At 44.8% G+C, this 17,344-nt stretch overlaps 1 protein-coding gene across 3 annotated transcripts in view; it reads left to right on the forward strand.

Annotated features, from left to right (window-relative positions):
• The window catches only part of LOC147881325 (protein ACCUMULATION AND REPLICATION OF CHLOROPLASTS 3, chloroplastic-like), a 177,545-nt gene that overhangs the window by 61,687 nt on the left and 98,514 nt on the right, over window positions 1-17,344 (forward strand). For all 3 annotated transcript variants that reach the window (XM_087370128.1, XM_087370129.1, XM_087370130.1), the window contains exon 4: window positions 14,188-14,322. In XM_087370128.1, the coding sequence (XP_087226254.1) occupies window positions 14,188-14,322 (135 nt within the window). The remainder of the gene's footprint in view (window positions 1-14,187; window positions 14,323-17,344) is intronic.

Raw genomic sequence — 17,344 nt, forward strand, 5'->3', positions numbered from 1 at the left:
GCAGGACCGCCACGTGAAGAACGAGGAGCACGAGCTGGACCTGTACCACCCCTCTGTCGAGGTCGAGGGGCAAGTGCCGGGTCTAATCCCCCCCCTGTCCCCCCTGTCGATGCCCTGAGGCGGTAGCTGTACCAGAGGGCTTCTTAGGCCTTTTCTTCTTCCTGGGGCAATCCCTGGCAAAGTGTCCCGAGGTCCTGCAAATCCTGCACTGGTCCTGCCTGCCTGAAATCTCCACTCTCTGGCGAAAAAAGGAACCATCCGGGCGCTAGATCATGACGTGGTCCATCTTGAGGTTAGGATCCTTGCAAAGGACCCTAACTCTAGGAACCCCATCAGCCTTGGTTGCCTCTGCTGCAGTCAATGGCAGGAAGATCTTCTTTGAAGCCTTTCACCTTGGTTTCGACCCAGTAGAGGCAGATAAGAAAATCTTCTCGCTCTTCATCAGGTTCCCCGGGCTTCCCCAGGTTTACCATCGACTTCTTTCTGTTATTGGGGAGCATTTTGGCGCAGTTGCTGAGATCCCACCCCTCCCTGGGTTGCCATTGCTGCAGGCAATGGCAACCCAGGGAGGGGTGGGATCTCAGCAACTGCGCCAAAATGCTCCCCAATAACAGAAAGAAGTCGATGGTAAACCTGGGGAAGCCCGGGGAACCTGATGAAGAGCGAGAAGATTTTCTTATCTGCCTCTACTGGGTCGAAACCAAGGTGAAAGGCTTCAAAGAAGATCTTCCTGTGTCCCAGGTGTAAAAACTCGGCCTTGAGCACAGTGCTCGCAGCCTCTGGAGTGTCAAAAACAACCTGGAAAAAACCTCGTCCCAGAAGGCGAACATCTAACAATCGAGGAGTGAGGTCTGGGGGGAGAGCCGCAAGCATCTAGTCTCTGGCTTGGGATCTGGAAGGGTGAGACCCGAAGATGCGTGCTAGCAATGTGGTAGAGCACTCAATCTCTACATCCTTCTTGAGCTGCTGCAACTCGTCTTTAGAGAAAGTGATAGTTTTCGCGGCCGGTGGAGATGGAGTAGGATTGGCTGACGGGGTATCCATCGCCAATCAAGGTGAGGAGGCCGACTCGAACAGAATAAAAGCTCTTTCCCTTCCAAAAAAGCTGCGGGGGGCAAGGGAGGGGAAAGGAGGCAAGGAGGAAGCAGGGGGGAAGGGGAGGGAAGGAGGAGAGGGGCTGGGGCTGAGAGGGGAGAGGGGCAAGCTGAGAGGGAGGGAGGGGGAAAGGAGAGGAGAAGAAAGAGAGGAGTGAGAGGAAGAGAGGGGGAGGGGAGAGGGGCAAGCTGAGAGGGAGGGAGGGGGAAAGGAGAGGAGAAGAAAGAGAGGAGTGAGAGGAAGAGAGGGGGCGGGAGAGCAAGCAGGGAGGGGGCGGGACAGCAGGGGGGAGGCGAGGGGCAAGCAAGGGAGGGGGCGGGACAGGGGGAAGGGGCGGAACAGCAAGGGGGAGGGGGCGGAGGCAGGGAGAGGGGGCGGAGCAGCAGGGGGGAGGGGGCGGAGGCAGGGAGAGGGGGCGGGACAGCAGGGGGGAGGGGACGGAAGCAGGGAGAGGGGGCGGAAGGGCAGGGGGAGGGAACGAGGGACAGGCAGGGGGAGGGGGCGGAGCAGCAGGGGGGGAGGGGGGGGAGCAGCAGGGAGGGGCGAGGGACAGGCTGAGGGGAGAGAGAGACGGGCTGAGGGAGGGGGAGCAGCAGGGGAACGGGGAGGAGCAGCAGCTCCTGATCTTTCGGTCTTTTCCACAGCGTTTGGCTTCCCTTTTGCCTAAAATTGCAGCCTCTTTAGGCAAAGTGGTCTGTCCAATGGGAATTCAAATAGATTTTGCATTCTATGGGATACTAATATGTTGGAACGTGGGGGAGAATAGATGCATTGTGGCAAGAGGAGTGAGAACACAAAAGATGTAGCAATGAGTGTTCTAATGATTTGAGAGGGAAATCCCTCTTTTATAGAAATGGAGAGAGGGTGTCCTAAATCAATGGCACCTCTCCTACATCAATGGAGGTAACTCCGAAATCACAGTTGAACTAGTTGTAATTGGAACTTCAAGATCTTAATACCCAAAACAAAAATGCCCAAAAAAATTATGAGAAGGAATTATTAGCTATATTTCATGCTTTGAGGTTATGATGCCATTATCTTTATGGGTGTGACTTTAAGTTCAAAATAGGTCATTAGAGTATTAAGCATTTGTTTTCCCAACCTATAACTTCACCTCAACAAATCAAGTTTGGACAGCCTGGATTAGAATATCAGCTTGGTAAGGAGAACATAGTTGTTGACTGATATCTAGTGCATGTTACACAAGTAAATCAAACTGCCCACAAGCCTTCTGTACTTTGCTTTGTCCACCAATGCCTTCCACTCAGCCTCTCTCTCTTGCATCCCGGGAAGTGCAAGAAGCGTAGACGCAATTTCTGGATGCCCTTTGAGTTACGAAGGAGAAAGAGTTCAACCACAAAATTCAAGAGGCATTGGCAACAAATTGGGCACTACCCCATGTGGGGGCCTTTGCATTACATCATCACCTGTGTCATGGTCTATGGCACTAAGTGTGCCTCTCCTACACACACACACACACACACACACACAACCATATAACTGCTAGTGGATGCACACATGCACCTAGCAAGCCCTTGATCACACATATCCCAACATATCTCCCCTCAAGGGTATACATCTAGTCACATAGTTTCACAAGCCATGTCATGGTGGTCAAGGATAAATCTATGGCTAGGATCTCATGTTAGCAAGGGTGCCCAAGGGTCAAGGTTTACAAAAATGGGATAGACCCCCCCAAATGGTTATCTCCCTTGCATGTACAAGGATTAATCTTAGGCCTTTGTGTGGACCTAGTTTCTCATGTCTGCAAGAGGTATCGAGTAGCATGCAGGCCCTGGAAAAAGGCTTTTGATGAGCAGCCCTTATCCATGAGGGGCTTCATTCTTGCTCTAATCTACCATTTGTGCAATTTCCTCTGATCATTAGCAGTCAATTTAATCCGAGCATGTGAAAGGGAATAATTTTCTGATTCAGAGAGGGGCCTTAAATGTGAAAATTCAGTCAATTGTTGTGCTGTCCTTTTTGCCCATTTGACCTCATTCCTCCATTTAGGCATATGCCAGTTTTCGTACTCCCTAATGACATTTTGTATACGAGAGACAAAGCTGTCCCAAGCATAATCCATGTCCTCCTAGGCATGCAAAGGCAAGGGATGAATTGCAAGTCTGATCATTGCTGAAAATAGTGATGTTGGAAATAAGCCTGATTGACATGCAACAATCTACTGGAAAGGGGTGGCAAATCATCCAGTGGCATACCAAGGTGCAGATTCATCCATAATGGGGCATGATCTGACAAGCCCAATGAGAAATCTATGAGGAGATGAGGGCTAAAATCTGCATATTGTTGTGGGTAAAACAAATACCATCTGTCAAGCCTTGCCCAGTATGTAGTAAGTGCATTATGATGAAAAGTAAATCCAGGCACTGACCCTTGGAGAAGCAGCCATAAATCTTCAGCCTGCACATAAAGAAGCATGCTATCCCATTTCTGCCTTTCCAATGATAGCATATGAGATCTTGAAGTGGTGTTATCTCTTGGCAGAGGGGAATTATTAAAATCTCCACAGATGAATGCATTAGATCTCCATGGATATTTGCTTAAAGAATCCCATAAAGAAGCCCTAATGGCAGAGGTCTGGGAGGCATAAACTGATGCAAACTCAAGAATATCACCATTGATATTACATTGTATGACCATCCATCTGCCACTGGTGTCATTGAAGGCTAACTGAGGCTCTAGCTCGTCTAACCATTATGCATACACCTGAGTAGGTAGTGGTACCAGCATAGTATATGTCATAACCGCCAAAATAATCATGATGACCAACCTTAGAGTGTTGATTATGCTCTTGCAAACAAACAATATCTGGCTGCATTTGATGTACATAATTCCATAAAAGCCTCCACTTTGAGACATTGCAGAGGCTCTGTACATTGTATGTAAAGCACTTAAGCATGGAAAAGGTATATACAGTAAAGTATAAGTATAGAACAAGATGTCAGAGAGGCAAAGCCTCTGCCTGCATGGGCTGCGTTCCCTCATGATCCATGAAAGAAGTAGCATTCTCCCCTTCTTCAGAATCACATATGGGGATGCCCTTCTTCAAAACCCCCACCCAATTTTGAAGGACAGGAGCTGAAGTAGAAGCCTGTCCTGGTGAGGGAGAAGAAGCATTCCATTGACGAGATTGAAAGGGGCGTTGCTTCAATACAACCACCTTCTTAGGCTGTTGAAAACCATCCCGATCAGTACCCGCAGATTCCTTCATCTTCTCTTTTTCTTTATCTTTCCCTTTTCCAGCAAGTGATTGCACTTGATTAATTGGTTTGGCATTCTTTGCTCCATTTCTATTTGCTGTCTTAGCTTGCAAATTCTCATTCTTTTCCTGTGTCTGGGGTGGCAAGGCATTGGGAGGGGGCTGATACAGAACCATTGGGCATTTAGAGGCTAGATGCCCAAACTTGTGACAGGCAAAACAAGCTCCTGCAAACACACCCCATTTCAATTCAAAATACTTTTTTCCCAATTGCACTCCCTCAACTTCCACTGCAATAGAAGGAGGGGTAGGTGTATCAGTGTCCCGGAGAATGCAGAATCTGTTACGGTTTCCCATAGGGCGTGGAGGACAAATGACCTGTCCCAAAGAAGCAGCCAGGCCAGGCAATTCTTCATGCATATAGTCCGGGAAGTTAACAACCTCAACCCATATAGGACAATGATGTCGTATAAGACTTTGATAATCCTTGTTTGGGGACCAGGGCATAGCATGTACCATCTGCTTCCCGTAAAAGAGGGGAGAAAGCTCAAGTAGCCTCTGCTTGCACAAAGCATCTGATAAATGCACCTCATAAAAGCCTCTAGATGCAAAATATACTCCCTCTACAAAGCATCCTCCAAGGATGGACTTAATCCACTGTGCAACATCACTGGCTGCTGGGATTCTTCCTGGAAAGAAAATTATTACCACGGTTTGAGATAACTTCCTGAGAGGATTCACAAGGGATGGCAATTTCAATTTGTATGTGACCTCTGGGACTCGTTTGCCCCATTCCTGTCGTGACTGCTGAAAGTCATCCTTAAGTGTATCAAACACGTATTGAGCTTCCATTGTAAGTTCATCATCTTGTGTTGCAGGCTGTGAAGGGCGGCGCTTAGCATCTGCAGGTCTTTCTTTTCGAGCATATGTACAAACATCCGAACCTGAAGCCATGATTGAAATACAACAAGGCAAGAGGGACTGTACGGAGGGGTACAGAATCTAAACAAGCGAGACACAGGACTGTACAGAAAAGTACAGGAGTACAACTCAGGATTGTACGGAAAAGGTACATGATTGTACGGGGCAAGATGGGACTATACGGATATACGGAGGAGATTGTACGGAAGAAACTGAACCGTACGGAGATGCTGACGGGGCACGGGAGACTGTACGGATACACGGAGGAGACTGTACGTACGGATACACGGAGGAGACTGTACGGAAGAAACTGAACTGCACGGAGATGCTGACGGGGCACGGGGAGACTGGACTGTACGGAAATGGACAAGGTTGTATGGATGTACGGAAGGGTCTTCATGAAAAGTACGGCGATGGCGATGCAGACAAGTACGGGACTGCTCGGAGCTGCGTGGGGGTGAGCCAGACCTGTTCGTACGATCGTACGAAAAACGTACGGCGACCGTACAGGTGTACGGACAGGAGGGGAGGCTGCACGGGATCCTGGCGAGGCTGAACAGCAGAGGCCGCACAGACACACACACACACACACACACACATGTATGTATGTCTTTACACACACACACACTTTTTTTTTTTTGGGGTGAAATCTTTGACCTCAAAATAAGGTGCTACAATTACATCAACTGAAAATTTCAGTATATGCCAAAAAGACCTCATGATCTATGCAGCGGGTCTGCAAGCAATCAAAGAAAGATTGCTGCGGAGAACGCCTAGAAAAGCTAAACAGAGAGAACGTAGGATCACCAAAGACTTTAGAATTCCTATATGTCCATAAAGTCCATAGTGCCCAGTAGCGAACCCAAACGAAGAAAAGATGAAACCCCGGTCTGGATGGATGAAACCCAAATAGCCAGAAGAACTTTCCAAACGGAACAGATGGGAATCTCGCTCGCAGGCGCTGTCGAAGTAGATAAAAAAACTCATGAGAGCACGGACAATGCCAAAACAAGTGAGGCACAGTCTCCGAAGAAGCAGAACATTTGTGGCAAAGTGCAGGAGCAATGTATCGATGAGCTAATAGTTGTCTAGATGTAGTTGTCTAGATGGAAACACTCCCAAAAGAACTCGCCAAAAGAAAATCTGTTGCCGAAGCGGTACTTTATAGGCCCAAAGTTGCTGTAATCTTTTCCTCCACCACTTGGTTGGGCGATGCATTCGCCAAACAGAATCACCTCTCTCTGAAACCCAAGGTTGAGGCAAAAGGATTTTATACAATGCAGGTACAGTAATCTGAGATAACCTCAAAGGACGAGAAGAGGACCCTGGAGAAGTCAAAGTCCAATCTTCTAGCCAATCTTGAAGTTCCAAAGGAGTAATCGGAACAAAAGGCGAAAGCATAGAAGTAATTTGTCGCCACAAAGGACGATAATGAGAGCCCAATCCATATGTAGTGGCTGCTAGAGAAAAGGGGAGCACAGTATCAACATCATCTATAACATCAGCAACCAAGGTGATGCCTTTAAACGAGACAAAGTAGGAATGTCGAGGTTCCTGTAAAGCCAAGGGAGGCCTGAAAGACTTTCGACTAGTGAATGCTTTCAGCTCTGAAAGAATTCCCAAGCAAAGATTGCCGTCCATTCCATTCCAGATGAGAAAGAACATGCTTCCAGTCAAGAAGCAAGCGGGAGACAAAAGGGCAGTTAGGCAAAGTGCCATTAGTGCAGCCAAGAAAGAAATCCCAGTGATCGAGTTGCCAATGACCAAACGCAGAAATACTGATATGAGTGACCAGAGTCCTAATCATAAGAGCCCAAGGCTGATCACCTTGCAGAAATTGCAGCAACATTTTTTCCTTGTGGGCAAGAATATGCACATGAATATCCGTGATGTTTAATCCACCATGCATCTTGGGAGAACAAATGTGATGCATCGAAAGCAGCCTGAGACTTTTTCTGCCATGTTTGGATCGCCGGAAGATTTCCATAAAGACAGACATGAAAGATGTAAGATCTGCCTTAGTGAACATGATTAATGGCAAGTAAAATTGAATATATGCCACAAGGATGGATTGCACTATTCGAAGACGAACGTGCAAAGGCCAAGTTGCCAGTTTCCAATACTCAAGCTTTTTTCGAAGCTTAGCCAAAACCAATCAGTTTGTTGTCGGCGAGTGAGTTCCCACCCCAAAGGGTAACCAAGATGATGAACAAATTGAGTGGGTGGAATGATATCCCCGGGCCATAATAGACTATGCCAGTCTTTGGAATGCAAAGGAAGCAGCTTAGACTTCTGAAAATTAACATGAAGACCAGCTGCCAAACCATAAATAGAGAGGGCCTGCATCACGGCACCAAGATCATGGGGCGTATTCTTCGGGGTAAAGAAAGAATCATCAGCATAAGCTTGAGCAACCATGCTGTGATTAGCATCCAATTCCAAGCCATGAAGTGATCCTGTAGCCACAAGATGATCAATATATTGCAGCATAGGATGAGTAGCAATGGCATACAGTAAAGCACTGAGAGGGCATCCCTGGCGGACCGAACAACGATGAGTCCACTCATCAAAGATATCCCCAGAAAGAATGCAAGCCGCATTGCTATCTCTGTAAAGCTAGTAAATAACCTGCTGCATTTTTGGTCCAAACCCCAAAGCTCGCATAGTTTGCGAGATGAAATCCCATTGAACTGTGTCAAAGGCTTTTGCAATATCTACCTGCAAGAGTAGAACATCTTGCTGCATTTATTTGGCATATTCAATCATAATATAAGCATTCGCAATGTTATCTGTGATATGGCGACGTGGAACAAAGCCATATTGGGAGGGATGCAACCCATCATGCAAATAACCTTTAATCCAATCAACCACCATTTTGGCAATGATCTTGTAAATGACTGGCATGAGCGTGATTGGCCTCCAATCACCAAGTGAATCACATAGCTGCTTTTTTGGAATCAGCTTGAGAAGACCCTTTTTCCATGACACAGGCAACTGCTGATTTTGCCATGCTGTATTTACCATTTGTAGCAAGGTGAATTTTAGAAGATCCCAGAATGCAAGAAAAAATTCAACAGTGAGACCATCCCATCCTGGAGATTTCCATCTGCCACACACACTTTCTTTTTGGTGGGTGAAATTTTTTGATACTTTATATTACAGAGTGGCTATCCCAAAATGGGATGTGCCAAAGTACATCAACATAAGATGTGACTATATGACAAGTATACATTAGAGTATATGTAATGTGTTTGTAGACAATCAAAGAGAGATTGCTGCAAGGAGTGCCTAAAAAGGATAAAGTGGAGAAAGTAGGATCACCAAAGACTCTATGATTTCTATCCTTCCATAGAGTCCAGAGTGCTTAGTAGCGAACCCAAGTGAAAAATAGGTCAAACTCCTGTCTGGGTGTGTGAATCCTAAAAAGCCAGAAAAACTTCCCAAAGGTAGCATTAGGAAATCTAGTTCCCAAACGGTGCCCAAGGAGACTCAAGAAATGACGGGTGTGAGAGCAATGCCAAAGAAGATGAGGCATGGACTCCCGCGTAGCCAAACATTTGCGGCAAACAGCCAGAGCAATATGTCTGCGTGCAAAAAGCTGCCCAGACAGAAGAACTCCCAGCAAAACTCGCCACAAAAAAACCTGTTGTCAAAGGGGAATTTTAGAATTCCAAATTTGCGGCAATCTCTTTCGCTACCACTTTGCAGGACGATTCATTTGCCAAAGCTGATTTGTCCCATGTGAAACCAAGGGCGGGGGCAAAAGAACTTTATATAAAGAATATACAGTAATGTGGGACAACCTCAAAGGACGGCATGACGACCCTGGTGAATGAAGAGTCCAATCCTGAAGCCGGTCTTCAAGCTCTAGTGGCGGTATTGGCTGAAAATGCTGAAGCAAATGAGTTTGGATTCCAGTTCATTGCTTGTGGAAATGCAAGAGTAGGTGCCAACAAGTGCGGTGGGCTATGCAACCACCGAATTCATTGATTTGAGAGAATGTAGGATATTCCTATTGGCCAAGCCTTCTAGAATTGCCACCGATGCTTAATAGTTGGAGTCCTTGTTGTCTTACTTCTAGATTGATTGCAAGGTATATGTGAGGTCCAGTCATGTGTTGACATTTGCTGCCCCCCCATCACAAGGCTGTAGCAAGCTTCCCAAATGTGCCAAGTTGTGAGCTAGGTTCAATAGTCTAGATGGTTTATATGTTTTAAATGTTCCAAACTTTAAAGATTTTTTCTACAAAAATCCGAATTCTTTCGGTGTAGGAATTAATCCTCTAGAGCTTTGCTAACTTACTTTAAAAGCTAGTGGAAGCTATTGTAGTTTCTTGGATCTTAGTATTACTCAATCTTTTTTAGGTTTATGGATATCTATGATAAATGATTTTGTTTAACGTTGCTTACAAACTCCTTTCTTTCCTTTGTTCTTTCGCTTGTTTTATAAAATTTTAATTTGTAAGATTGGATATATTCAGTCTTATGAAGGTGTATATATATAGAAGAATTGGTGAGTCAATTCTTTCACTTTTAAGTGTCCACCTAGCATGGGAGGAGTGGTAAGATTACTATCACTTGTCTTGCCTCAATGCATGCAACTCCTTTTAGCACACTCGTATTGGTGCGTTAGCCATGGTGATTCAATCGATTTATTTTTAGAAATTCACTCAAATTAATTTGATTATTTTTTAAAATAAAAGTCGATAAAAAATCTGTCCAGTCAAGGATTGTTCCTTGGTGATTGCTGCAATAGTCAATGCTTATAATTACATTGTATTTCTTACTACGATCAAATAATTACTTGTATATGGTATGCCTTGTTTTAAAATGTATCAAGTGGTATATTCTTAGTCAGCTAAAGGACATATGTTGCTATTTTTAAGGATTTAAATTGTTGAAATCGATTTAAATTGATTAAAACATAATTTTTAATAAAATGATTTATGGTGTTGATGAGAAAGGGCATGCAATGTCGGGGTGAGTGTTTGTGAGGTAAGTAAGCTCCTCACGAGCTCGATACTTCATCAAATCCACCAGCTCAGAAGTGTCTTCTTTGCTGAGTTTGTTCCCAATTTCCATGGGCGTCATCGTCTGCTAGCAATCTTCCATTTGGAACCGCTTTAGAATCTACTGGTTGTACTTTTTTTGAGAGATGAAAGTCTTCTCTTCTTCATGCCACATCTCAATTCATAAAAAATAATATCAAAGTCTTCATGCAAGAGTCTTTAACCTGATCTTGCTGGATGAGACACCCTGTCAGGATAAGATCATCCACATATAGACTCAACATCATTCGACACACTTCGAGAAAGACCAATTTGTGAGAAGTAGTCATCATTTTGTTGGTACCATGCTCGGAAACCTTGTTTCTGTGTGTTGAACGTCTTCTTGAGTCTACACACCATGGTCTACTAGGTTTGAAAGCTCTGTGGCTGCTCCACATAGAGTTCCTTCTCTAAGTCTCCATTTAGAAACACATGCTTTATATCCATCTAGTAGATGGGCAACTTATAAAAGGCAGCTATTGCTATCAATCGAATTGTTTCCATCCAGGCTGTTGGTGCAAAGGTCTCATCATAATCTAGGCCCTCAGCTTGTGATTAACCCTTGGACTCCAACATTGCGTTGTACTCGTCAAGTATACTGTCTGACTTGCACTTGGCTTTGTACGCTCCTCTTGATTCCAGTGACCTTCCACTTGGACGGCCTTGGTAGTAGATCCCACGTGCGGTTCTTTTCAATAGTAGCCATCCCAGTCTCCATTGCTTGTCGCCACTCAAGGATGCGCTCTACTTCTCCGAAGGTCTTTGACTCATGCTTGATTTGTGCCATTAGCTTGTAGTTTACTGCCAAAACTTTTGGGGCCTTTCTAGGTCCTCTATCCATCTAAACTTGCTTCAGGAATAGCAGTCACCCATGAATATTTCCAGGGTCTTCATGTACCACCGTGTTAATCTTTTCTCTTTTGTTGGAGTTTTCTTCTTTGGCGGGCTCTAGAGGCTCCTTATGCTCAGCATATTTGCAATGACAGATTTGGGCTAGCTTCACCACTATCTTGGCATTTAGTTTGCTCATGTTGAGGGGGATATTATGATGAGTCAGTCTAAATACATATGACAGCTCCTATATTGGACAGTTTGCTTATGTTGAAGGGGGTATTATGAGTCAGTCCAAATACATTGGACAGCTCCTACATAGATTTCAATTTGAGGATTGTAAACCGGTTTCTACACTCCTGAAATTTTGTTTTTGTTCCTCCTTGGATGATGCCACCGAGCCTTTTGATGCCACTCTCTATCAGTAGGCCGTTGGATGCTTGATATATTTGTGTCACACACGGCCTGATCTTCAGTATGTTGTTTCCCTGTTAAGCAGATTCACGCATAGTCCTACTACACAGCATTGTCAGGAATTGAAATATGTCCTCTGCTACTTGAAAGGCACCCAAGACTTGGGCCTTCTTTATGGTCACAACTCTTCACTTACTCTGCATGCATTTACAGACCATGACTGGGCAGGATGTTATGACATTAGAGTGTCAAATAGTGGCAATTGTTCTATGGTTGGAGCTTCATATATTTCTTGGTTCAGCAAAAAGCAACCTACAGTTGCTACCTCTAGCTATGGTCAGACATCTCCCATCACTATCTACACTTATAGTCAGAGTGCTTTTTACCCATTGCATGCAATCCAGTGCTTCATGCATGCACTAAGCATATTGAGGGTCATTATCATTATGTCAGAGAAAGACTGTAAGTAGGGGATATTACTTCTTATGTTCCAACTTGAGACTGCCATCCGTGTACTTCCATAGCTGCAAGTGAGAGAACTCCAAAGCAAAGGACGAAGAGGGTGGTCCTTGGCCACTGTCCACTGATCAACTATCCATGCGAGAAGGAAATGCAGGAGGAAGCATGCAGCGTGAGAGGAACCAGAAAGGAGGGGCCAGCCAGTCTAGGGAGAGCGCACGTCCCTATGGAACAATGCAACTGCCCACAGGCCCAGGAGGTTTGAAGCAGACAACAAGGAGGTCTGAAGCTGACAAGGAGTGGGAAGGGGAGCGTTTGTAGGAGGCGAAGAGCTTGGGAGCACGAGCGGCCAGAAAAGGAGGGGGGGCATAAAAATGAAAGGAGGGGGAGTGGGCCGTGGCAAACTGCCTTTGGCCTGCGAGCACTCCGCAGTATGAGAGCCCTGGAAAGCGGGCTGGAAGGGAATCCACGGGACTGCCCTGAAAAGCTGAAATAAGGTCACCCCCCAACCCATGGCTTTGCTACAGCCAGTAGGCGGGCGGGGCCATTGGGCAGAAATGGGGGGCAACAGGGGGTCAAATAGTGGGGAATTGCAGACATAACAGCCCAAGACAGGCTGTCTCAGCTGAGGGGGGCCAGCAGAGACAAAAGGCAGATGAGGAAAGAAATGGAGGAGGAGGGAGGAGTGGAAGGGTGGGGGATGGAGGAAGAGGAAGAGCTGAAGGGGAGCTAGTAGGAGGAGCAAGTGAGCAGCAGACTCCCAGTATACTCTTGTGATAGTGTGCAAATTTTAACTGCTTGGAGAGCTGTGTCATAGTACGCAAAGTTACAGATGATACTTTTTCTTATGAAGCAGAAGGGGCAAATGAGCAGAAGACACACAACACTCTCTCGTGAAAGTTTGCAAATTTTAACTGCTTTGAGAGCTGTGTAGACAAAGCTCCACACCTAGCATTATCTTGTCATAGTGTGCAATTTTAACTGCTTGGAGAGCTGTGCATAATACACAAAGTTATAGATGGTACTTTTCTCTGGAAAAACAAGTACACAAAATATTTCATTGGTTATTTTGTTTAGAATTCTCGGTCAAAATGCCCAAATACTATATTGCATGTTATAAAAAAACCCTGTGATATTCAAGACGCCCCCTCCCTTTTCACATGCAATCAATCGAAATACTCACAGCACACTCACTGTCCAAATAATACGTGAAATATGGAGAAGAAACTAGAGACATGCGACATGGTAAAAACTTCAAAGACTATTTACTCACTGAATCAAAGATACGGCGGACTATGGCTCGCCTCGACGGATGATTGCTGCCACTTACATTGACACCAAACTCATGACTCAGCCGGGGACAATCGGCTCTACAAGGACAGGATGCAGACTCAGCAGAGGACCAAGACTAATGCAAACTATCAGCCAGCCATGAAGGCCTCAGAAACGAGATACTAAGACAACTCTCATGTGATAGCCTGGACGAAGAGAGCTTCCACTGTCCAGAATGTCTTGATTAGTAGAAGACGTCATCGCCTCAGCCTTCAACGAAGAGAACCACATCACGGATGTAGAAGCCGCTTTACCCGATTGGTCGCCCACACTGGAAATTGCCTGCCACAGTTTCCGTGCACTATCTGTCCACTGCCCCTAGGATAGACCTCGATCTCCACATGATTACCTTCATCATCTCATCCAATCACTAGCATAGTATTACCGAAATTACCCATGACATGTGGCCAAGGAAAGAGCCAACATACTCCCAATGTCTCCAAAGGTCTCCCTATGAGGCTTTTGCCAACATTGCATGCTCTTGTTTTCACCTTTTTAATATTTATGGCTGACATTATTATCAAGCATCAATTTGTTGTATTTGTGGGAAGTTTGGGATACTGAAATTTCAAGTATAACTGATGATTCATCAGTAAATTAGATGTGAAAACCTTGAAAGTAATGATCAAACATTATGCCAAAGAAAGTCCAGGCTAATTCTTGCTGCATGTCAATGGTGAGCTTCTATCGTTCATGTTAAAGTGGTCAATTCTAAGAATTGTAGGCAAATGCTATTTCAGCAGGATATACTGTCGGTGTACAAATTACACTGTAATTTAGTTTCCCTGAAATACAAACTGTATGCATAGAATATCTTCTTGGTTAGGGGGATTCCTACCTCTACTAAAACTTCTGTTAATTTTTGTAGGTGATTGGAATTGGAGCTGGTACGTCTGGCAAAGTGGCCTTAGATATACTTCAGTACAGCAGGGAACAAGGTGGCCTGTCTGTTATGATTGTAATCCAGCCTTTTGACTTTGAGGGGCAAAGACGTAAAAAAGAGGTTCTCTTTCCACCAAGTCTCATGACTGTTTGCGGGTTCAGATCATGTGCTCCTGGGTAAAGGACCTAGGTTGGCATTAGCCTCATAAATGCACATATTCGAAGCAGCATTTTTTTAACGACTGGTGTTTCTTTGTTGAAACATTTCACAAATCTACTCTAAAAGATGACTCAAGGGATCTTCTGATACTATTTCGAACTAGTAGCAACTCTGAGAATTGCAGAGGGTGAATTGGAAAGCCAGTTTTTTCTTACTTGAAGGCAAATTGTTATTGTCTGAGCTGGTAATTTAGTTGATGCATTGTTGTATCATCTAATGTTACACTTTTGCCTAGCATTACAATTGTCAATTTAGTAGCTGAATCTGGTGTTTACCAGTTCTTGTGTATTGAATATAGAACATAGGTGTAGCTTTACTTAGTAAGGAGTCTTTACTTCAACAAAGTCCATAGTCTAGAGACCTATGTGTTTGCAGATATGCATTTTTCTAACAACAGAGCAGTGCACTCTCAGAATGAAATTTGGTTGCAGTTTTGTGTGCAGTGCATAGCAGCTCATACATCAAAGGCAAGCCATCTATGATACAAGCTATCACCTTGATGATGACACCAACTTGAGCCAGTCATGCTCAATACACCATGCTCCATCATTCACCGTTCAAAAAAACAGTGCTACTAGACTCTCAAATCATGTCAACAGCCACAAGGCTTTTCAGATGATAAACATGCCTCTTGCACTGATCTACAGAGGCACTTTACCCCTGAATACATATTTGAAAGACTTCAATGATTATGCAGTGTTGTACTACCTAGATGTTCAATCACTTCCACACAGGCCATATTTGTGATTTGTTGCATCCCCTTTCAAAACCCCTTTCTTGGCCTCTCAACCCCCCCACCCCCATCTCATCCCTTTCTAGGGCTTGTGATAAGTTAATTGACGGGCGATTCGTTGCATGGTAGCTTTGGTATGTGCCAATTTTTCATGTATGATCTTTCTTGTGCCGCTCTAGTATCTGAGGGTTCTACACTCCTCCAAGAGGTATTCACCGCAGTGCTATAACAATGATTGGTGGAGATACAAGGGTTGGGGTATTGCTTGGGTTGCCAACCTGTGTTTTTATCATTTCATGGTGGCTCATATATTGTGTTAGATGTGTGTATGGTTGCGTGATAGTTAGTATTGATTGTTTAATTCATATGATGAAAAGAGCTTTGATTAACTATGCTATTTTTTCCACTTGGTTTATTCAATCTTTTTATGTGGTATTAGGGCAAGTTGATTTGCCTCTGAGGGGACCTGAGAGTGCGGAGGGTGAGAAGCATGTGCCCGTTTACATTTTCAACCATGGCAAGAAATTGCGTAATATAAGTAAAGACATGTGATTTGGATTTCAATGGGTAAACCAAGTATGCTGGGTGAAATCATCCACAAAAGTAACAAAGTATGAACTACCCCAATAGATGCTGTCTACATTGGACTACACATCACTGTGAACCAAATGCAACCTATATCCATCGCGAGAACTTTGCATTTGGCACGGAAAATTGGTGTTTTGGAGTGCCTGCTGCTGAAATCAGAGCAATTGACAGACATTTATTGCAGTACAGGTTCACACGTGGAAACATGGCTGTTGTATGGATTCCGTACAGTCGTACGGACTATACGACCGAAATTTGGCTGCATTTATTGCTGTCCCGCCACAGTACGGACGTGTCAGAGGTGCAATAATTACTGTACGGATGTGTCAAGGCTACTATACGGCCGTCATACAGCCCATTAATTGGTGTATGGATCTCCTTTGAAGCATTTGCTGCAGTCCGGACTTGCCTCGAAGCTCGTGCCAGCCATTTGAAGCATTTGCTCTACACATTTCTTCATTTTGAAGCACATGTCGGTGTTTGAAGACATTTGGAGCTTGCTACTGCTATGTAGAGGCCATGTACTGGAGCTGGCGTGCGCTTCTTGGATGATCGAGAAGGTAGGCTGGCAGCCACTGATGTTGGCTCTTGAGAGGTCTGTAGAGTACTTATCTCCTCCTCAGTTTGTATTTCAGCTGCTCTGCAAGTACGTCAAACGGCATCTTGATTGATCCTGAGGGAATGCTATGGGACTCAGATTGACCGGCGGGCAATGGATTGGCAGGTGATGGATTGGGGGGGTGGAGGCCGAGTTCCCTTTTGAATTTGAAGAATTTGTTTTCAAGATGCACTGGGAAGGAGGACATGCGCGTAATGAATGAGTTTGTGGAGGAGGAAGAGGCAGAGGACATTGAAATGGAGGCTAGTGGGCAGTGTGCAAGTGGTGGAAATTTTGCCTTGAGCCCGTTCTCTCTTATTTGTCTTTCCTTTGCCTCAGGCTGCGAGGTTCCCTCCATTGGATCACTCTTCTTTTATTTTTCGAAGTGCTCTCCTCGACGTGGGAGCACTTTCTCTTGTTGTAACTCTCATTTCCAGCCTTCTCTTGGCATCTCACATTGCCATTTGCTGTCCTTTTGACCTTTCCTTCAAGGGTGAATCTCTCTGCTCGCATTTGGAGCCTTTTCTTGCTGTATTTTTGGGCCACAGTGCAAGCAACAAAGTAGCACTGACGAACGGCCAAAGAGCTGGAGAAAGAGCGAAGCATACGTCCATATACAGTAACATTTTCTTGAACAAACAAGGAAGCAAAAGAGCGTCATAAATGAAAACAAAAGCCAACCTTTGGAAGCAACGAATGTAAGAGGACTTGCACGTAGAGACACCTTCAACTAGTAGCTTTGATAGAAAGCAATCCACTACAGTCCTTCGTTCAACAAGAGGCTTCATCACTCCACAGGTTGGCGAGAACAGAGCAAAGAGAGGGTCCCTCAAACAAGCTGTCATTGGCTGTTTGTAGGAGCGCCCAAGCTTGACATAATTGGGTAAGCCTCAGTTGCATTGGTTCTTTCCAATTTTTGCAAAATAGTCCTTTATTTGCTTCATTTGCATTGTGGAAAGGCCTCGTGTTGCCTTTTGGGAATTTTTTGCAGCATGTACACCTTG

This window comes from Dipteris shenzhenensis, chromosome 31 (genome assembly GCF_047967505.1).
Source record: "Dipteris shenzhenensis isolate YYH24624 ecotype China chromosome 31, Dip_SZ_1.0, whole genome shotgun sequence".
NCBI classification, from domain to species: domain Eukaryota; kingdom Viridiplantae; phylum Streptophyta; class Polypodiopsida; order Gleicheniales; family Dipteridaceae; genus Dipteris; species Dipteris shenzhenensis.